This window comes from Ailuropoda melanoleuca, chromosome 10 (assembly GCF_002007445.2).
Source record: "Ailuropoda melanoleuca isolate Jingjing chromosome 10, ASM200744v2, whole genome shotgun sequence".
Lineage (NCBI taxonomy): Eukaryota > Metazoa > Chordata > Mammalia > Carnivora > Ursidae > Ailuropoda > Ailuropoda melanoleuca.
Window position 1 is genome coordinate 3,377,379 of NC_048227.1, and position 22,031 is coordinate 3,399,409.

At 46.2% G+C, this 22,031-nt stretch overlaps 2 protein-coding genes across 2 annotated transcripts in view; both read right to left on the reverse strand.

Moving 5' to 3' along the window:
- Nucleotides 1–22,031, reverse strand: part of RADIL (Rap associating with DIL domain) — a 60,679-nt gene that overhangs the window by 32,648 nt on the left and 6,000 nt on the right.
- PAPOLB (poly(A) polymerase beta) lies at nucleotides 14,599–18,399 on the reverse strand. The gene has a single exon (XM_011221305.3). The coding sequence runs from the start codon at nucleotides 17,544–17,546 to the stop codon at nucleotides 15,618–15,620; it is 1,929 nt and encodes a 642-aa protein (XP_011219607.1). The 5' UTR covers nucleotides 17,547–18,399; the 3' UTR covers nucleotides 14,599–15,617.

Genomic DNA, 22,031 nt, shown 5'->3' on the forward strand with positions numbered 1-22,031 from the left:
GCTGAGCAAAGGCTATGGGGCTCAATCCCGGAACTCCAGGATCATGACTGGACCCAAAGCCAGACGCTTAACTGACCAAGCCACTCAGGTGCCCCTACACTCACCCTGTTTAAGACATAAAACATACTTTGAAATATCTGTAGGGAGCAACAAATTATAAGTAGCAATGCCAGGTTTGAAAAATAACTGATCAGAACCTCTAGAAATGAAAAATACAGTAACAGAGACTATAACTTCAATGCAACATATCTGACCCAATAGAAGAGAGAATGGGTGAACTTAAAGACCAGCCAAAAGAAAATATCCAGGAGGTAGTGCAAAGAGACCAGGAAAGAAAGAGAAACTCTACGAGGGGTTACGAGACAAGAAAGACAGAAAGGGTCTGCCACATGTTAAAAGACAACTCCAAGAAGAAAGTAATAAGAACGGGGCAAAGGCGATATCTGGAAAGAAAACAGATGAGAATGTTCCAGGACCGACCGAAGAATCCAGTGCACAGGTTTGTGAGTTCAATAAAAGAAAGAAGAAAGGCATCACAGGAAAGCCACCGACTCATCTCCCTTATGAATAGAGACGTAGAAGTCTCCAGCAAGACACTGGCAGACCAAATCTGGCAACAGACAGAAAGGATGACACAGCACCACCGAGTGGGATTTACCCCAGGACCGCAGGGTAGATTTAACATACAAGAGTCAACCACTGCAATACACCAAATCCACAGACTAACAGCCCAAACCACGCGATCATCTCAGCAGACACAGACAGAGCTCAGGCCGCCTGGAACCGCTGAGGAACGGTCTCTGCAAATCCTCTTCCCAAAGCCCCACACGCTCAAAACAGGTGAAATGAAACTCGTGTGTAGGAAAAACCCCAGGGCTGGTATCACTTAGAAGCGAGAAAGAGGGCATGAGGAAATCAGGACACTGGTGCTTGTGACAGGGAAAGGCGAGTGCCGAGTCAGGACGACCTGGAGGGGACGGCTGACTGCATCCAGCTCAGGGGACAAGCGTGCAGGGAGGCCCTGCGTGCCAGGCACAGCTCAGGTGGGCAGTGCACGCTTTATACGTTTTCCTCGAGCTCTCCGCCCACTCCTGCGCACATGGTCCTTTCCACAACTGCACTTACACTTACACACCCCACCCCGGCCTCACAACACACTGCCTTGCCTTTCTAGGGCAGAGAGGACGCAGCCTGGCTGGCGGAGGGGCCTGCAAGGAGATACTGGGGACACCAGGAGCCAGGAACATGGTGCAGACACAGCTCACGGTAACCGTCCACACCAGCCTAGTCTACACCAGCGGTTCTGAAAACAGGATGCTGCCAGGAGGCACTGAGTCTTGTTCGCTCCTTTTTTTTTTTTTTCAAGATTTTTTTATTTATTCATTTGACAGAGAGAGACAGCCAGCAAGAGAGGGAACACAAGCAGGGGGAGTGGGAGAGGAAGAAGCAGGCTTCCAGCAGAGGAGCCTGATGTGGGGCTCTATCACAGAACACTGGGATCACACCCTGAGCCGAAGGCAGACGCTTAACGACTGAGCCACCCAGGAGCCCTTTGTTGGCTCCTTCCTGAGTGCGTGCAGGCTGTCCTCGGATGTGCCGCCCGAGCCCACCGCCCGCTGCCAGCCCTGCAGCTTCCACTTCCACCCGCTCCGTCTACATGGCACACCGCCTTCTCTCTCCCCAAGGAGCTCCCAAATGCTTCCTTCCCGCAGGTGACCCGGGGACTCGACTGCCAGGGAGAATGCACGTGTCCTGAGCTCTGCAAACTTTCTCTCCATGGACCCTGGGGGGAGCCAGGAAAACTTCCAAGGGAACATCGTCCCCCCGGGACTCTGTCTGTAGCAGCCTATCCCTTCAGCTGGGTCACAGGTACACAAGTAGTTCAGTTTATTATCCTGTATCTGCTTTTCATGTGGTTGAAGTACCCCAAAATCAAACACAGACAGGTATGGAACGAGAACTATAAACACCTCGCAAACATGGTAAAAACCGTTCGGCCTCACAAATCCTATCGGAACACAGACCTCAGCAATGAGAACCCGTGTTCCCCAAACTAGCGGACAATTTTAAAAGACAGAATCATGCAATGGCGAGGATGCGGACATGGACATCCTCAGAAACTGCTGGTGGGAACGGAAAGTGGCCCTGCTCCGCCCCCAGTTCTAAAAATAGCTCTTGAGATATGTTCGCTCTACCGCCATTGGATAGAGACGGATCAGTATCCAGAGATGTCTGCATCCTTCCACAGAGGAATTCCACTTTCAAGGTGCTGTCCTACAGAAATAATCAGACAGGAATCAAACATTTACACACAAAGAAGTTTATATAAGCATTATTTATAAACAAAAAGTGGGAACTAGTCTTAAAACCCAATAGGGATACAGCAGGCATACTCATTCACTGGCATTAAAAATTATGCTCATAATACGAGCAAATAGATAAAAGTTTAAAAAAGAAACAGAGAACATATAACTGTGTATTTAATTGTGTAAGAAAGTAAATACAACACTAAGAAGACGCTGGAATGATTGGAGGGGACATTTTAGGTGATTTCTATTCTCTTCTCTATTCTTTCCCTATTTTCCAAATTTTTAACAATAGAAGTGTCATTTTTTTTAAAGTGGAGAGAAATGGCATTTTTTAATTTAAATTCAATAAACATGTAGCGTAGCCTTAGTTTCAGAGGTAGAGGTCAGTGATTCATCAGTAGCCTGTAACGCCCAGTGCCCATTCCATCATGTGCCCTCCTCGCCTGTCACCCAGTTACCCCACCCCCCACCGCCTCCCCAAGAAATTGCATCTTAAAGCACTGAGAGCATTATTTCCATGATAAAAGCTGGACACTCTCACATTAATTCGAGTCTCAGGAAATAACATCCCCTCTTCAGAAGGAGCTAATAACCCAATTAAGATAATGGGTAACCGAGTATAAAAGGCTCAAGCCATTTGTCAGTCAGTCACAGACAGAAACAGAGCGTTCCAGAACTTTGGCAAAGAAACAGCAGAGCAAGAATTTTATTTAGCTGAACCCAAGGCCCTATCTGGTTCCCCCAAGATGACGAGATGGCACGAAGCCCTCTCTCAGGGAGGACCGAGTGACACGTGACAGCTAGCACACACAGACGTGCAACTGACCCAGGAGCATTTTCCGCTCCAACCCCAGCAGGTGGGCATCCCCTGCATCCAGCAGCAGAAGCAGTTCTTTCTACCAGAGCGGAGCAATCCCATCTCTCATTAGAAATCCTGCCCCTAGAGAACAGCCACCCCCCTCCCCACCACTCTGCATCTCCCCCCCACCACTCTGCATCTCCCCCCTTACCACTCTGAATCTGTCCCACCCCAACACTCTGCATCTCCCCCCCCCCACACACACACTGCTCTGGAAGGAGCTCCCCACGCTCACCACAGGTTAGAAAAAATGGTGGAAGCTGTTGCTTTGAAAGTAGAGCAAAAAGACAAAGGTGAGACACTAGGAGACAAAAAAATCAGAAAAACAGATCCAGACCCTGAGTAAGAGAAGAGCCAGCAAAAATCATCAAGGGCGGGGGGCGGAGGTGACACCTGGGTGGTTCAGTCATTAAGTGTCTTCAGCTCAGGTCATGATCCCAGGGTCCTGGGATTGAGCCCCGCATTGGTCTCCCTGCTCAGCGGGAAGCCTGCTTCTCCCTCTCCCACTCCCCCGCTGGTGTTCCCTCTCTCACTGTGTGTCTTTTTGTCAAATAAATAAAATCTTCAAAAAAAAAGAAAGAAAGAAAGAAATCATCAAGGGAAAAACACACCTTTTCAGAACTGAAGATCATGAGTTTTCAGACTAAAATAGCCCATCAAAAGTCCAACACACAAGAGAGGTTAAAAATGCATGAAGGGTCAAGATATGCAAGTGGACATATTTTGAATAAATATGATAATAGTTACAACCATAATTTTTTTTAAATAAAAAGGTAAGACTCTAACCCCAGGGTGTAAACACACCCTCCCAAGGCACACAGGTGACTCTTCAGGGCAAGGCTGGGGAAAGAGCAGCATAAAGAAATTACGTGCTTCCAGAAGGAGAAGCAAGCCACCGAGCACGAGGGGTGAGGAAACACAGCGTCTAGCAGCTTTTCCAAGGGGCACAGGAAGTTACGAGAAATGGGCCAACGCCTTCAAAATTCTAGGAATTGTTGTTTTCATTCTAAAACTCTACACTCAGATAAACTATTAATCATGGGTTAGGGAGGATAAGGATCTTTTTAGACATATAGGGTCTTAAGCAAAACAGGCGTGTATAACCTAGAACAAGGAACAGGGAGAACAAGGAGAAACAGGGGGTCCTTCCCCAGGGAGATGCAGCCAGCCCAGACTGAAATAAGGCAGGAGACTCCAAAATGCTGGAACTGATAAAATACACCATATATCTGAGCACCTTTTTAAAAATATATATATTCTTGATTTTTTTTAAATATTTTTTTAATTTATTTTTTTGGGAGAGAGAGAGAAAGTGTGCGGGGAGAGGGACAGAGGGAGAAGCAGGCTCCCTGCTGAGCAGGGAGCCCGATGCAGGACTTGATCCCAGGACCCCGGGATCCCGACCTGAGCTGAAGGCAGATGCTTAACTGACTGAGCCACCCAGGGGCCCCCATATACCAGAGCATCTTGAAATAAGGTAATTGGCAGAGAGCTGGGGAATACTGAGTTAGAGAAAAGTACCAAAAAAAGAGAAAACAAACAACAATGACAATAATTAATTTCAAAGAAACTAAAACCTGGGCAAGCAGGAAAAGCAATCCTTGATTACACCAACCTGCAGCTGCACGAAGGCACAGCTGGCCGTAGAAACGCGCACCCTGGTTCCCAGTCCAACTACCGCTCTGCATCTCCCCGCCGCACGGAGAGCAGCGGCCACAGCAGCTGGATGTTTGAGCAAGAGCCATTCCCACCTTCATGGCAGGAAGTCACTAGATGTGCCCAATATTTAAAAAAAAAAAAAAATCACGTAGTAGTAGGATAAGCTTATTTTTTAAGCTGTGGAATTAAATGGCAAGAAAAAAATAGTTCACGGATGAGAACGATTTCCTCGGAGGAGTGCAAAATTGGGAAGAAGGGCAGGCTGGGGCAGGGAACTCTGTGCAGTCTTTGTTGTCTTGTTTTTAATTAGCACTGTCTTAACTGTGCACCTATGTAACTCTGGGAAAATAACTTCTTTTTTTTTCCCCCAAGTAGGCTCCATACCCAATGCAGAGCCCAATGCCGGGCTTGAACTCACGACCCTGAGATCAAGACCCAAGCCGAGATCAAGACCCCAGCTCAGATCAGGAGCTGTATGCTCAACCAACTGAGCCACCCAGGGGTAAGTAAATGTTTTTAAAAGTATATCCTCTTCAATCTACTAAACGAATGAATGAGGGCACACACTTAGGGTAGACATGTCGTCTGTTCTAGATAATCTTTTCTTTACATTTTAAATTCCTGACATTGTTTGCATCTTTGAAACTGGAAAGCATCCTGTATGCGTGTGGCACGTCAGCCCAGCAACAGCAGTGACAGGAGAACTCGGTCGTTACTCCCCTCCTGGGCTGGGGTGGGGGAGATCCTACAATATTTCAGTCCGTTAAGGATTATTTGAAGAAGGAGCATGAGCTCCGGCTGTCACGTGCAAAACTTGCAGAATTTCACGCCAACGGCTGGGAAGAAAGTCGGAGGTCACGGTGGAGCCCTGTCCTCAGAAACGGGGCCTCGCCGATGCTCCCGAGGGCAGAGGAGAGGCCGCTGTGCGCATGTGCGTAGCGACGGCCCGAGCTTGGAAAGGAGAATTACGTCACTGGATTTATTTCACTCCTATTTATCTTTTCATGTATGTGCAAAACGAATACTGGTGAAAATCCACGTTTAAATAAATCTTTAGGTTTACTAGAGCTCTTTAGGGAAGTACAAACTAGGAGTCCTAAGTAATAATAAAGCTTTGTGTCCGGTTTAACTAACAGTCCTTTTTATTTTAGTGGTAAGTAATACATATTCCTGAATGGCAAAAGCGTTCTTAATGATCCTAAAACGTACATAGCACTCCATCCACACCATGGAATAGTCCACAATTCCTAAAGAATGAGGGAGAACTGTAATTGATGTGGAGGGAATCTCTGACAAGTAAATAAAATTAAAAAAAAAAAAAAAGATGTGGAAGGAGTTTGGCAGGAAAACGAAGTATATGATCCCATTGCTAAAGCAACACACTTCGACCCAAAGCCGTGCACGTACCTACTGGAGTGGAGTCTGCACGGGGTTGCCCAAGTGCAGAGAAACTACAGGAGGCCACTGCGGGAGGCGGAATCTAAGACGACCCCCACCTCCACCTCCTGGGATCACTCCCATCATTGTGTTCAAGGGCCAAGAGAGTCTGCAGATGTAACTAAAGTCCGACGGGGTTGATCTTAAGATACAGAGACAATCCAGGGGGCCCCACCTAATCACGTGAGTGCCATCGGAGCAGGGAGTTTTCTCCAGCCGGTCACAGAAATCAGAGACTTGACCTGTGAGAAGGGTTTGAACAAAGGGGTGCTCCACTGCGGGGCTGGGAGGGGCCCCTGGTTGACAGCTAGCAGCAGCAGAAGGAAAGGCAGAGGCCAGATGGAGACTTCAGTCCTACAACCCCAAGGAGCCTCACGCAGCCGATAACCTGCGGGCTTGAGGGCCCTTAGCCGCCAAGTGAGCAGAGGGTCGAGCTACCCCACGCCAGACTCCCGACCCACTGACACCGTGTAACGCTGAAAGAGTGTTGTTTTAAGCCACGAGATGTGTGGTTATTTGATACAGGGATGACAGTGGATTTGCGTGCTGGGCAGTGAGGCACTGCTGTAACCAATACCTACAATGGGGAAGGCACTCGGGAGTCAGGCAGAGCATGGAGGCTGGAAGAATTCCAGCAGCATGGCAGAAAGAGTCCCGAGGGCCTGCAGCAGGCTATTTGTAGAGACGTGGGCAGGAAAGACACTGCAGGTAAGGGCTCAGAAGAAAATGAGGAGCGCTTCCCTAAACCGCGTCCGAGGAAGCAGCAGCTGCTGTGAGCAGGGGGCCCTGGGAATCTCGACTTCGAGAGGGCTGCAGCGAGGCTCACAAGGACACGGGGGACGTGTTCCCGGAAGCCCGGGAAGGGGCCTGGTCATGCAGAAGCAGGACCTGTAACTGAAGGGCCTGAACAGAAGAAGCCACCCGCTTTCCGCTCACTGCCTGTTTCGAGAGGCACAGAGGAGAGAAATGGAAGAGTTGAGAATCAAAAGGGAACCGGACTGCAGGACTGCAAACCCTCAGCCTCTCCGCGTGACAAAAGAGGCCAAGAGGCAGAACCTCTGCGGGGGAGTGTGGCACAGAGACGAGGCTCCGTGTTCTACTCAGCCCTCTCTCGGCGCCTCGGAAGGATCTGGAGGTCAGAGTGCTGGGCCACACAAAGACCCTTTCAAGAGACTAAGGGTGCTCCTCTCGGTTCTCCTCATGCAGCCAGGGGCGCTGGAGCAGCTTACGAACACCCTCGCATCTCAGCAGAAGCTGGGAGAAGGGCCACGTCAGACACATGGTCTGTGGGTGTGGCTTGTGTGACAGGTGAATGCCCCTGGAATCCACGCCCAGCACAGCCTCCGGGTCCTCGAGAACAAGCAGCTCACACTAGGGCTGGGGGAGCCGGGCACGAAAGGAGGCCCCTGACAGGCAGCGGGCGGAGGAAGCCACTCGCTGGGCTGTGGAGGAGTCCCAGCTTTCAGGGAAAACAAAGCCTGGCTCAGAGCCCAGAGGACGGCAGGCGGAGTGTTCCCAGGCCTTGAAATTGAACCACGGACTCCAGCTGCCGTTTGCCTGGCCGGATTTCAAACCCTGCCTGGACCAGCGACTCCTTCTCGCCGTCCACTGCCCGCTTTCTGACCCAGAACGCCATGACTCTTGTCCTGCACCTGGCCGGCCACCGCGTGCTGAGAGCTTCTGGTCCCACAGGCCCGCAGGTGGGGAGGCCTGTGCCCTGCACCTGTGGGGCTGCACATCCTGCATGTCCTCGGGCACCTGCTCTGCACCTGATTCATACTGTGTACACGATGAGCATTTGGACTTGAACAGACACCTAAAGGCACGGGGCTGTGGGGCCTGGAGACGGCTGGAGCATTTGCCATTGCTACGGACATAGCTATGGATCGTGGGTAGCCAGACCTAAGGTGACCCCCAGTGACCCTTGCCCTTGTATAATCACCTCTCTGAGTGAGGAGGGACCTGTACATGCGGAATCCATCATGCCCCCGGTGATGCTCTGCTTTATGGCAAAAGAGGTTTTTGCAGATGTAATGATCAGTTCACTCTGCGTTCATCTAAAGGGAGATTACCCAGGTGGGCCTACCCCAAGCACAGGAGCCTTTAAAAGCCGAGAGGAAGTCAAAGATTTGAAGAACGAGGGAGGGCTGGTGCAACACTGCTGACCTGAAGGGTGGGGGGGCCACGTGGAAAGGAGGTGGGAGCAACCCCAAGACAACAGCCAGCAGGGAAATGGGAACCTCAGTTTGATAACCATGAGGAATTGAATTCTGCCAACAGGAAGGATGAGCCTCCTGACAAGACCTTGGCCCGGCTGACACCTCAGATTCGACCTTGTGATACCCTGAGATCCCAGCCACGCCACACCAGACTTCTGACCTGTGAGCTAAGGAATGGGTATGGTTTTAAGCTGCTACACTTGTGGTAGCTTATTACATAGCAAGAGAAAACTAACACAGGCCCACACCAGGTTACCACCAGGAAATCGGGAGAAATCAGAATGGCAGAGGCACTGACTCGAGAGCGCAGAATTCCCTGGTAAAAAGTTTCTATCATGTGAACAAATTTATGTAAAATTAAACATGAGTGTATGTGTTAGCATTAAGAGAGGTGTTTGTTCCCTAAAATACAATAATCTAATCAGGACCAGTCGGCTGACTTTGGACAAGGACAGCATTCCCACTGAAAACAGCGAACACTGGCCGTGCGGGGCATAAAAGCTGAGAAAGAAACTGTTCGGCCAACATCTGAACGAAAAGACCCCAGAGGCGGGAGTTGCTGCTTTGGTCCTGAAACCACTGGCCGGTCCCAGGGACAAGAGCAGTGGTGCTGAGAGATCAAAGCCCCGGGCTCGCCATGTTGGAGCGCCCACCCCGGCCCCTGCCCGCTTTCTCACCCTTCCCTTCTCTGGCTCTGAGATGAGGGTTTTCTTGGGTTCATACAGTCGCTTCTTCTCTGTCTTCTGTCCTCTGTCCTCTGGAGCAGTCAGAGGTGCGGTATTGCAATAATCTTGTCCTTAAGCTGAGGAGGAACTTGCCTGTACAGACTTCGGGTCCGGCGTTTGCATGGTTGGGTAGGGTTTGGGCATGCGTCCGACTGCTCACACACACTCTCTTGGGGAGACTGTCCAAGTGTTCACTCTTCCTTGAGTGAGCTTTGGTAGGCTAACTTTTCTAGAAGATTGTCCATTTCATCTGTCTTCAAATTCACTGGCAAAAAGCTATCCGTAAGATCCTTTTTAAAAAAAAAGCCCCTACCGTAGCTGCACCCCTTTCACATCTCTGAGACCTCTGCTGTGCGCCATCTTTGTTTTCCTCATCAGTCTTCCCAGTTTTGACTTCCAGTCTTTTCAAAGAACTGACTTTTCATTTTATTGATCCTCTCCCCTGCATGTTTTCTGTTTGCTTTCTGCTCTATCTTGTTTACTTTCTTCTCTCGTGGAATTTACTAGACATATATTTTTACCTAATCCAGTAGGCAGGTAACTCACCAGTGTTCAGGCTTTATTTAGTATAAGCATTTAAAGCAATGGCCCTCCTTGGGGCGCCTGGGTGGCTCAGTTAAGCATCCGACTCTTGGTTTCGGCTCAGATCATATCAGGGTCGTGAGACTGAGCCCCATGTTGGGCTCCACACTCAGCACAGAGTCTGCTTGAGATTCCCTCTCCCTCTGCCCCTCCCCCCACTCATGCTCGCACTCTCTCCAAAATAAAATTAAATCTAAAAAAAAAAAAAAAAAAAAAAANGCTATGACCCTCCTTCCAAATCCCCCATCAGCTGCATCCCACAAATTCTGATTCACATTAAAGTCCTTCTTGATCCCTGAGTCACTAGGAAGTGTTTAACTTCTAAATATCTGAGTGACGGCCATCACTGCTGGTCAGGACCCACTCTCTCCTCCTTCCTAAGAACATCATGGTGAGGAACCATGAGATAACACACCCGGTTCACAAAAACTACCTTTTCCAGTCTGTCTTGCAGATAGGCATGGCCATGCGATGAAGGTCCGGTCAGTGAGTGAGGAGGGTATCCCGTTGGGGCTTCTAGGAAAGTTCCACAGAAGGAGGATACCGTTGGCAAGGACACCTTTGCCTGGCCCCCTCTTCCTGCCTTAAATGCCAATGTGATGGCAGTGGCCCTGTAATCATCCTGCACTGGAGGGGACCTTCTGGACTGCAGGCATGAACTAGAACGGGTGCACTAAACGTGGAAGAGCTGTGGGTCTCTGATGACCTGCAAAGCCGCCCTGTTGGCCCTGAACCTACCACCACCATAGCGTGAAAGAAACCTGTCCTGGGCTCAGCTGGTTACCTGGCCAAATGCAGTTCCTAATGGACACAGAGGCTTCTAAGATACCACCGGGTATTGGGTTTTTGACCAGAGAGTAGTCACGCATATGAAAGCATTTATAACTTAGACCAATAATAAAATGAACACTGCTTCACCCACCACCTAACTTGAAAAAGGTGGAACATTTCTAACCTCCCTGTCCTCTCCCCACCTCTCATCTCACCAAAGGGAAGCACTACTCTGGATTCTGTGATTAATATTCCCTTATTCTTTTTTTTTTTTTAAGATTTTATTTATTTATTCGACAGAGATAGAGACAGCTAGCGAGAGAGGGAACACAAGCAGGGGGAGCGGGAGAGGAAGAAGCAGGCTCATAGCAGAGGAGCCCGATGTGGGGCTCCATCCCATAACACTGGGATCACGCCCTGAGCCGAAGGCAGACGCCCAACCACTGTGCCACCCAGGCGCCCCTCCCTTATTCTTAATTTATGGTCAGACCACACATTTTTGTAACCCTAAGTTATACAGCTCTACTTTGTTTGTATCACACTATTTTTCTGCAGTTTTCTTTTTTCCTAAACGTGATGAGATACCTCTATGTTGATGCACATAGCTATGGTGCATTTAACCCCGCAGCTCTACACTGTACATTGCATGAAGACACCACTATCAATCCATTCCCCCATTTATGGGTTTGTGGGTCATTTCAAGCTTTAAACTATTACAAAATGCTACTACCAACTCTCCCGTACTCTTCTCCTGGTGATCCACAGGACAGAGTCTCTAGGAGAGTGCTTCCCGACTCTTCTGACACCATGGCATATACAGAAATACACATGTACACTGGAGGACAACTGGAGGGGTGTAGCGTTCTGGATGCAGCTGCAGAGGGGGCCCACAGACAGGCACCTTGAAGCACATCAATGGTCCACAGCACGGGGGCAGAGGCATGCGCGAGCAGGCCAATGGTGCGAGGTAAGTCCAAGCTGTCTCCTGAGGGCTACAGGGCACTTCCCACTTTCATAGACCCTGTGCTAGAGCTCCCACGGCTCCCCATACTCCACAAGCCGGGATGTTGCTAGACTGACATTCTGTAAGACAGATTTCTATGCTCTGGTGTTCCCTCACTGCTAATGAGATGGGGCATCTTTCTGTGCTTACTGTCTATTCCTAGCCCCTCTTCTGAGACTCCTATGCACTTCTTCTGCCCGTGTTTGATTGGGTAGTTTGATCTTGAACAGATTGTTTTTGGCATCCTTGTTATATTCCAGATAGTAATCATTTGTCAGTTTTATGTATTCTAAAACCTCCCTGCCTGAGCTTGGTTTTCACTTTTCACTGTTCATTATTTAATACAATTAAGAGATTCTGTTCATCAATCTGTAATGGCTTGAGCTATTTTTTGTGTGTCTTTTTCAGGAAATTCTTCTCTATGCTATTTGTTATTGAATAAAAGAAAACCTATTTCATAATCAGAGAATATGCTCTATGAATCAGATATTCTGCAATTTGCCGAGTCTTACTATCCGATCAAGCAGGAGGCTCATTTTTGCACATGCCCAGTGCTTATTTGAGAATGATATACACTTCCCAGTTGTTGGGTGGAAGGTACTATCATAAATGTCTAATAGATCAGGGATGACGAACGCCACCGGGGGGGGGGGGGAGGGGTAACAAATCCAGCCCTGGCCATCTGTTTACATATTGTCTCTGGCTGCTTGCAGTCCATAAAGGCAGAGTTAAGTAGTTGAGACAGAGACCGTAAGGCCTTACAAAGCTGAAAATATTTACTATCTAGCCCGTTATAGGAAAAGCTTGCCAACCTCTGTTGCGTTCAACACTTTTTTTTTTTTTTGGTCTGCTTGATATCGTTAATGAAAGAGCTGCTTTAAAATCTTCTATGACAATGACACTTCAGCAATTTCTGCTAATCTTTGCTTGTTATGTTACTCAATGTTGAGGCTAATTTATTAGGTGCAAATAAGTTTTAAATTGTTCCATTTTCATGGTACATTATTTATTCTATCATTACAGCAGTGGTCACTCTGTTCACTAGCCGTTATTTCTGCTCTGAAATCTGCCTGGATGATATCGTCACTCTAGCAGTCTCTTTTCCTTAGCATGTATTTTTTCCATTCTTTCCATCTTACGTTTTGGATGCATCTCTCGTAAATAGCATACAGCTGCACTCGGTTTTTCCGTGGAATCTGACACTTTTCAGTCAGGAAGTCTGGTCCATTTGTTATATATAGTGACGTGTATTTGGTTTCATTTCCACCATCTTAGACTGCATTTTCTTTTTACCTGTTTTTTCCTATGCTCCCCCTTTTTTCCTGCCTTCTTTTTTTTTCACTTTTTTTTTTTTACCTTCTTGAAGTTTTAACCTTTCCACATGTCCCAACATAAAAGGAATTCTAGACTTAATAAAGTCAAAAATTTCATCAGTGTCAGGGCGCCTGGGTGGCACAGCGGTTAAGCATCTGCCTTCGGCTCAGGGCGTGATCCCGGTGTTATGGGATCGCCCCACATCAGGCTCCTCCGCTATGAGCCTGCTTCTTCCTCTCCCACTCCCCTGCTTGTGTTCCCTCTCTCGCTAGCTGTCTCTATCTCTGTTGAATAAATAAATAAAATCTTTTTAAAAAAATTTCATCAGTGTCTTTATCCTCCTCTGCAACAATGTAAGAGCATCTGACCTCTCTTTTTTAAATTTATTTGAGAGAGAAATGGAGCAGAGGGAGGGGCAGAGGGAGAAGGAGAAGCAGACTCCCTGATGAGCAGGGAGCCGGACATTGGGCTTGATTCCGGGATCATGACCTGAGCCTAAGGCAGACACTTAACCAACTGAGCCACCCAGGCGTCCCGAGCATCTGAACTCCTATTGTCAGATTTAAACCCCTTTGCTTGCTTCTTTATTTTTATTGTGTTTTCAATGGAGAAATACATCATCTGTTTTCAAAATAGCACTTGAAAAATACAAGAGGTACGGGTTTAATAAAACAAAGCCAACTCCAGCCATGAGACACTATCTACATCATGTGAAAAAACTAGTCTGATATTCAGTTAATGAAAACTAGAAAGCTCCAAGTTTCCAGCTTGGTTAAACAAGTATAGTTACACGAAATACTTAATAAACTAATTTTCCCCCAATGTTGTAAACAAAATGACAAGACTACATTTGTGCTGGGCAATTCCAGCCGGACCCCACAGCCATCTGAAATGCACAGCTCCTGTGCACACTTCACCTGACTTACTGCAGTGGAAGGGCAAGGTGACTGCACAGGGCAAAGATGTGAGCAACAGGAACACTGTGTACTCAACATCACAAAGTAGGGGTGAAAAGAAAGCCTCAATTACTGCAGAGCCTAAAAGGAAGAAGACTATATTCCAACTTTGGAAAGTTAATCTAGAAGGACGGGGAAAGGGTTTAAGAAATTATAGTTTCACATGAAAAATGCACACGTGGTAGATAGGAACACAGTTGGAGGAGGGTAGGAATCAGGACCAGGCTAACTGGAAAAACCGTCAGGCTTTCTGTGTCCAAATTAAGACAGACTAAGTTTCCATTCCTCTATATCTGTTTGCCATTCACGTGTCCTAAACATGGATGTCCTGCCACTTAGTTATAAGTGGTCTTTTTTAATTTAAAGGAAGGAATTCCTAATCTCTTATAGGATAAAACAAAAACAGGAAGCTGACTAGATATCAAGTACTTGCTAGAAACTATTTTGTATGTTTCTATGTATAAAATTTACTGATAAATTTTAGAGAGTCCTTTAAAAATAAAAATTGTTTAAATATTTTGGAGAAAATGCCTTTTTGCTTACATGTTTAAATTGGAAATTAACTTTGCCATAAGCAGATACTCTGTGGAGCATACAAAATTTCTCATATGTATAGCTCAAACAGCATCCAAGACCGATAACTGTTTTCCAATTCATTACTTTCGGGAAAGCTTTACTGAAATACTAGCCATGGAACCAAAATCCAGTGTTTTGTACCATGTGGCCATAGGATTGTGGGTTTCACATCATGGTTAAGAATACGCTAGCATTCTGGGTTTTTTTAATGAATCTACATACAAGCATACCTTGTACATACAAGCAAAACAGGGAGCAAAAAGCTTTTTTGTTTTAGGACAAATGCTTAAGGACAAGAGAATACGGAGTTTTGTTAGTTCTGAGACGGTATTTGCTGTTTGATTGCTGATTGTATGCGCTCTAAAACAGCTTCACAGATAAAACTAACATATTATTTCTTGACCGTGTCCCAGCAAAACCAAAGACTGGCTCATTACTGTTTCAATGTCAAATATATACCCTATGAGCTGACATTTTAAAGGGTTGTAGCTACTTCATGGGGACTGAGCTAGATGGGACTTTTATGCTTTTTCTGAAGTTTATACACACTGCACAATGGCATCCAGTTTGACAATTAATAATGAAGAAAACTTCAGGAAAAAACTAAAATTCATCAAGCTGAAAAACTTAAAATTAGTTCTACTTTCTGATAAAAATATACATGAAGTCCATCATCAGTATAAGGAATTCTGATACCAGTTTGTATTGTAAATTTTCCCCAACAATGCATCAAACATAAATCCAGTCCAGATGTCAGGCATGGGTACAAATATAGCTGGAGGGTTTTTTTTTCTCTTGTTTTTCTCTTTATGGGCAGTAGTCCTTTAAAATAGTTACTATAACTGCGGCTGACGGATTTATAATAGTACTTCTAGCATCATATACTAACCTGGACTTCTGATCAAGATTAGCCAAAGTAAAGGAAGTTACCAAATAAGGCTAAATCTAGCTTGAGTCAAATCTAGTTTGGTACCCTTCATTCTCCTCCTTTAGCAGTTGAAGACAACAGGTTGAGTTGGCAGATATAGTTTATGGACCCTTGAGGTTGTTTTTCAGTTCAATCTGTCCTACGGAATTCTTGGGAACAGGAACAGGATTTGCAGGGAGAGCCGGGATATTAGAAAGTTCTGTACTGGATTGTCTTCTCTTTATGAGATTGTTCCTCTTCTTTGAGTTTCCTTGGTCCTTCATGAGGTGAGAACGTCTGCTAGACTCCCACTATAGGATTCGCTACGTTTGTTGCAGTGCTCCCTGAAGGCCTGGGTGGATGGTTTACCAGACATGTTGAAGAAACAACTCTGGCAACTGTGGCCTTTGATGGTGGAAGAAGGGCTGGCTGTGCGGCAGTCTGAGGAAGGCTTTCACTCAATGCACCCCCTAAGCTTTCACTGGGATTCACTCGTTGCAAGGAAACCTCAGTCACTTGTACGGCAGTCACTGATGCTGCCATTGCTGCGGGAGCAGGACTATTTCTGCCCTGAGAGCTGCCAGTCACTGGGCCGGTCTTCACAGTGCTAGCAGGTGAAGGCACAGACATGCTGTCTTCAGTGTCCACAGGCAAGTCAAGGCTGCTGTCACTCAAAGCTGTTAAAGTGACACCTTCCATTGAATGTGTTTTCCACTTCTGAAGCACATGATTAGGCAATAGTTGATGAAGTTCCTTTCTCCTTAAATGCATTGCAGCAATTTTCATATCCATCTCAAACATCTTGCTATTTATTGCTTGCCTGTAAACCGTATCTGTGAAAGACTGGATATCATAGGTGAGATCAATACTGAGAACGTCAGAGTTTTCTGGCTTTTTTAATACTAACCCAATCACCCACATCGTACGGAATTCTTCCTTGTCAGGATTTTCTTTAGGTGCTGGAAATGACTGAGGATTCACATGCGCCAGAGTAATAAATTCATTCTTCTCCAAGCTTCCAACCAGGATTCGGATTTTTGATTCCACCAAGCCCACCCATTCTAGATGTTGTTTTTCTGTTGGTGCACTTGCTAGAAGTACAATATAATGCTTGTACTTTTGAAAGAAGCTTGGAGCTTCAAAAAGTTTGGACCACTCTGCCTTACTCAGCAAAATTTCATGTGTGATAGCAAGCCCTTGTTTAAACTCCTCAATCATGACCATCCTTGTTGAAACAGACACATTGTATGTGGAGTTCTGCTGTGGGTACGCTGGTGTGATTATGGGCATAAGATGGTACCTATCACTGGGATTTACTCTTGGGTCCCATACGGGCAAATTAAGATTCCGCTCTTCAGGCTCTTTCAGTAGCACTGGATTTGGCCATTCCCATTCAGAAAATACCAAGAAAAACTTACGTACAAGAGTTGATGCTATTGCATTTGGGTAGAGCTGGCAAGTTCTTGCTACTAGCATCGCCCAGGAAACACCTCCTAGGAACCCTAATATATTGGAATAGATATTGTGGCATTTCGCCCATAGTTTGATGGCTCTCAGAGTTAACCTGAAGTTGTCAATGTTTGGTACTAGATGTAAAATTTCATCTGTCACCCGGCAACCGTTTAGGCTTCTTATGCATCTAATATCTAAATTTTTAAGCAGACTGTCATCTCTTAGGTCCAAATCTTCTGGAATAGTCTGCAGTGCCAATCTTGCAAACAAAATATCAATCTCTATACCATCAAAACACAGTTTAATAACTGGTACAAATGCCTCCTCAACAGCCCTTAAATCTTTTACTTCTTCGTGTAGTTTCAATTTGTCATAGAACGAGGTGAAAAAGTCACTTCGATCAACATGTCTCGGTGCAACGCACAACGCATCAATATCAGCACCTTTCGTATGTACTCCTAATCTGTAAGAGCCAAATGTAAAGATTTTCCCTCCAACATTTTCAATTACAGTTTGTGGAAGGCTCTTGCTTTCACTGATTTCTCGTATCCATTCCTTTACCAGATTATTTAATTTTTCCAAAATTAAAATCCTGCGCTGCAGTTCCTCTTCCTCTTCAAAAACCCCAAAGGGCTTCAGGGTTTCAATTAACTTCTGGGTAAGTATGCAGTCAGTCTCCTTGGGGGCTGCTAGGCTGATGGGGGAGGAGATGCCATAGTGCTTGGGCGGCGGCGGCGTCTGTTGTGATCCCGGGGTTGTCACCGGAAACGGCATCATCTCTAGCGCTGGCCCTGCCACGCCACGTCCCCCACCACCGCGACTTCCACGGCCGCTGCCCGGGTCATGATCCACTGAGGCGGGAGGGGCGGGGCTCCTACCAGCCCAGGTCCAACCCACTCCCGCTCCACTCCCGCCCTTCAAGCACCTCTCTGCCGTCCCCTCGGCCCAAACATGGCGCCCGGGCCCTCGGAGCGGCGTTCTAGAACGGCCACGCACGCCACGTATGCCATGGCGCCTGCGCACCGCGCAGAGCCTCACGGGAGTTGTAGTTTCCGAGGTTCTGCCGCAGGACTGAGGCAGGTGCAGGTGGTCAGGCGTACGGCTTGTTTTCGGCCTCACAGGTACTGTTTACACCCACCTACCGTCTAGTCCCTTGATCACCATTTTTTTTCTTATACCTCGGATCTGCTTCCGCTCCAGGGGCAGCTTCGGGTGGCCTTCACCCTAAGGCGTGTCCTTCAGAAACCCCTCACAGTGAGCGGCCTCCCGTTGCGTCCTCCGTGGCCCAGTGCCTGGCTGGTGGTTTAGCTGGGTCTGCAACTCTGGGCTGGCAGTTCTGTTCTTTCCAGCTGGAAGGTCCTATCTGCCGCCTCTGGTTTCCACAGTTTCTGTTGACAAGTCTGCAGTCTGGCTGACCTGTTCACCTGTCTTTTCCTTCTGGCAGTGGTAAAAATCCTCCCTGCCCTGTGTCCTGCAGTACCGCCACTAGGTGTCAAGCAGCTGACTTTCCATTTACCTTATACCGTGATTTCTGAATCTAAGATTTGTGCTTTTCGTTCCATGAGCTCCGGAAGCAGCTCAGGCACGTCCTTGGAGTACGCTGTGCACAACACGTGATAGACTCTCTCAGTGGGTTCTCCATGTCTCACCTCCTGTTTTTTCCTGGGTGATGCCACACCTACTTCTCAGTTCTCCAATTCTCTCTTCAGCTGTTGTCAGTCAGCTGTTTAAAACATCACTGAAGCATCCATTTAAATACTTATATTTTTAATTACAAGAAGCATTATCTTGTTCTTTTCCAAATCTTCCTTGCCTCTTTGGAAGACATTCTATTATTTCCTGGTTTTTTTCTACCTTTTATTCAGTAAATATTTTAAACTTACTTAATATTCTCTAACTAATGGCTCCATTCTTACTATTCTTGAGAATCTGACTCTGGCTTGTTTTCTACTGACTCAGGCATCGCTTCACGGGTCTTGTAATTTTGGGATCGTGAGCTCATCACTGGTGAGGTTTGGGATGCCTGTGTGGCTGTCCTTCCAGAGAAGAATTGCTTTGTTTCTATCAGATGTCCTTGTACACTATCAAATCATACACCGTAATTTAATTTAGTTCCTTTTCCAGGGACTAGCCCAATGACCTGAGTAGTGTGATTCTGAACCCCAAACATATGTGAAAGGAAGAGTGGTTTTTGATTCTGGGGAAGAGTTTTCCCCACCCAGAGCCCAGATCGAGAAAGAGAACTCTTTGTCACCTCCTTTCACCAGGTGTCGGATTCTTCCTGTTCCATCTTTTCATTCAGTGTGTCGCCCTTCAAGGGTTGCAACCATATCCAGGGGTTTCAATTCCAACTCCCTGCCTCTTTAGGTCCTGAAGCTCTATGTCTCTCTTGGGTAGCTGCTAAACTAAAGTTTCTTGATAACAAAGACTGGCAAACGCCTCCAGAGCAATTATAGCTTAGAGAATCAGCTAAGATTCTGAGGTTTCAAAGTACTTCTTTTCAGTTTTTTTTTCACTCCTGAGGATTTACTTTATTTTCTTGGGTACTCAGCTCTGCATCTTAAAGGAGATTTTTTTACATTTCAACCAACACTTCCAGGTACTTTTATATAGAAAGATTTTCTAGGATAAGTAATCCCAGATATTCCAAGAAATATAAGTACCTATTTTTCAACCCATTTCAATATAGTTTGCATGCTCGACATTCCAGCAACACAGCTATCAGTAAGGTCTTTGGTGACTTCCATGTTGCTTAATCCAATGGATCCAATTGCCTACATCTTTTTTGACCTTTGGTAGCCTCTTCTTGGCCTCCATGGCACCACACTCTTTGTGCTGTCTTGTACATCTTGGGCCTCCCCTCAGACTAATTTTTTGACTGCTCCTCCATTACGTAGCCTCTAAAGTTGGTGTTTCTCAGTTTCCATATTAAACTCTCATTTCTCCTTATCATATGTACATTCACTACCTAGATCCCAACTTTCTCAGCTTTAAATATCACCTATTTACAGCTTAATTTAAGCTTTTGTAACACTTTTTTAAAGCTTTTGTTTATTTATTTATTTATTTATTTATTTATTTAAGGGGGGGCAGGGAGAGGGACAGAAGGAAAGGGAAAGAATCCCAAACAGACTCCACCTGAGCACAGAGAGAGCCCAACATAGGGCTTGATCTCACGACCCTGAGATCATGACCCGAGCCAAAACCAAGAGTCGGACACTTAACCGACTGGGCTCCCCAGGCACCCCATAACAGACTGCCTTCTAAGCTCCAGATCCATATTATTTGACTTCCTATCTTCCACCTCCATTGAATATCTGAAACTTAACCTAGTCTAAAGAGAGCTTTTACTCTTCCCTCCATAATTTGTTTCTCTCCCAGTAGTCACCATTTTAGTAAATGCCATCTCCATCCACCCCAGCTGCGCACACCAGAAACCTGGGAGTCATTCTCAACACCTTCCTCTTTCTCATACTCAACATCTAGTACACTTACAAATATTGCTGATTCTGCCTCCAGAACATATTTGGGATTCATACACTTCTTCTACCTATTCCCTCATAACTCTACTTGAGGTTACCATCAACTCTCATCTAGATTCCTATAATAACCTCATTAATCTCCTATTACTGACCTTTTCAAGTATTTTCTACTAGGAACCAGAGTGGTCTTTTAACCCCTTCAGTGGCCTCCCATCATACTTAGTCTAAAATCTAAAGTATCTAACAACCCAGGCTGGTCTTCCCCGACTCTCTCTCTCCAGCCTCAATGCCCATAGCTTTCCCCCATGCTCCAGCCACATGGCCTTCTTCCAATGCCTTCCATTTGCTTCACTGTCTCTCATCCCCGAGTCTGTACATAATGCTCTGTCCTCTACCCGGAAAGCTCTTCTGGCTCCACTAGGTGTCCACTACTCTTCACCTGGCTAACGTGTTGTCATGCTTGAGATTGGCTTAAAATTTATCTCCTCAGAGACAATCTCCCTAATCTTTATGCTAAATTAGCACATCTGCTTTTCTTCCAGAGCACTTACCACAATTTGTAATAAATGTTTTCTATGTGATTCTTTGCCTTTACTTCCCACTAGACTCTTAGCTCCATAAGCACACAATCTGTTTTGTCAACCGCCATATATATATACACACACATCTCGTCAAGCACCAACAGAGTAACACTCAACGATGTTTGCTGACAAATTAATGAATGAGCACAAAAAAATAAAATTCTTTCTCCTCTGAGTCCCTGGTAATCAATATCCAGAAGACTCATTTCTTGAATTTTGATAAGGTAGAGGTCAGTTTCAAATCTACACATTGTAACCTTCTGGAGATCTTTTCGTGACTCAGTTCACAGTTACTCATACCAGTTGATACCAGTTGACTATAGGGAGTTTCTTTGGCTGCATGACTCTAGTACCCCACTACATGACAGCACCTTTTGATCTGAAAGCGTTTCCAGGGGAGATTTTCGTGGGTTGGGGGCTCCTGCTCAGTGCCCAAGGATGTGGAAAGGCCCCCAAGAAAGCACACCATTGTCACAGCAGCCTTTCTGGAGAAGCTGCTGTCCAGCAGTGCTTACTAGGAAACAAAGTGGACATATCTACAAGCCAGAAATTCCATTTCTGGGAGAATACCCTCAGAGAACTCTGCACAGACCCTCAAGAGAGTGGGTATGCCATTGTTTGTAGGAGGACAAAGCTGGATGCAACCCGAGTGCCCGTGACTGGGGGAATGGATAATGCGGTGTATGTCTATGATGGAGAACTACGCCTCTGTCAAAAGCAATGAGCTGAAGTTTACGGCACCACAGGTAGATCTTAATCTTATTATGTAGTGTGCTTAGCTGAACAGGAAGTTTAAACTTCGATATAGTCAAATCCATCTACCTTTTCCCCTTACGGTTTGTGCCTTTTAAGCCTTCTTATGAAATACTGATTTCTTTTAGCTGATGCCAATGATCCTAACACTGTTTACAAAATCCTTTCCCCACGATCTGTGATGCAATCTACATTGCGCCAAATTCCCATTGGGCCAGTCAACATAGCTCTGCCTCTGCCTTCTCTATTCTGTTCCCTCCATCTGCTTGGAGGTTCCTGCCCCCAAACCACATGCCTTAATTACCATGGTTTTAAAACATGTCTCAGAGTTAAGGAGGTCAATCTCCCCTACCCCTGCTCATCTTGTTCAAACCTATCTTGAGCATCTGAGAACCAGGATCCTTTCCCAAAATTGGACTCAGTCTGTGCAAGGACAGCACAGCAAA

What these genes read in the sequence shown, in the direction of transcription:
- PAPOLB (XM_011221305.3), bottom strand. Translation starts at nt 17,546, where the DNA reads ATGATGCCGTTTCCGGTGACAACCCCGGGATCACAACAGACGCCGCCG.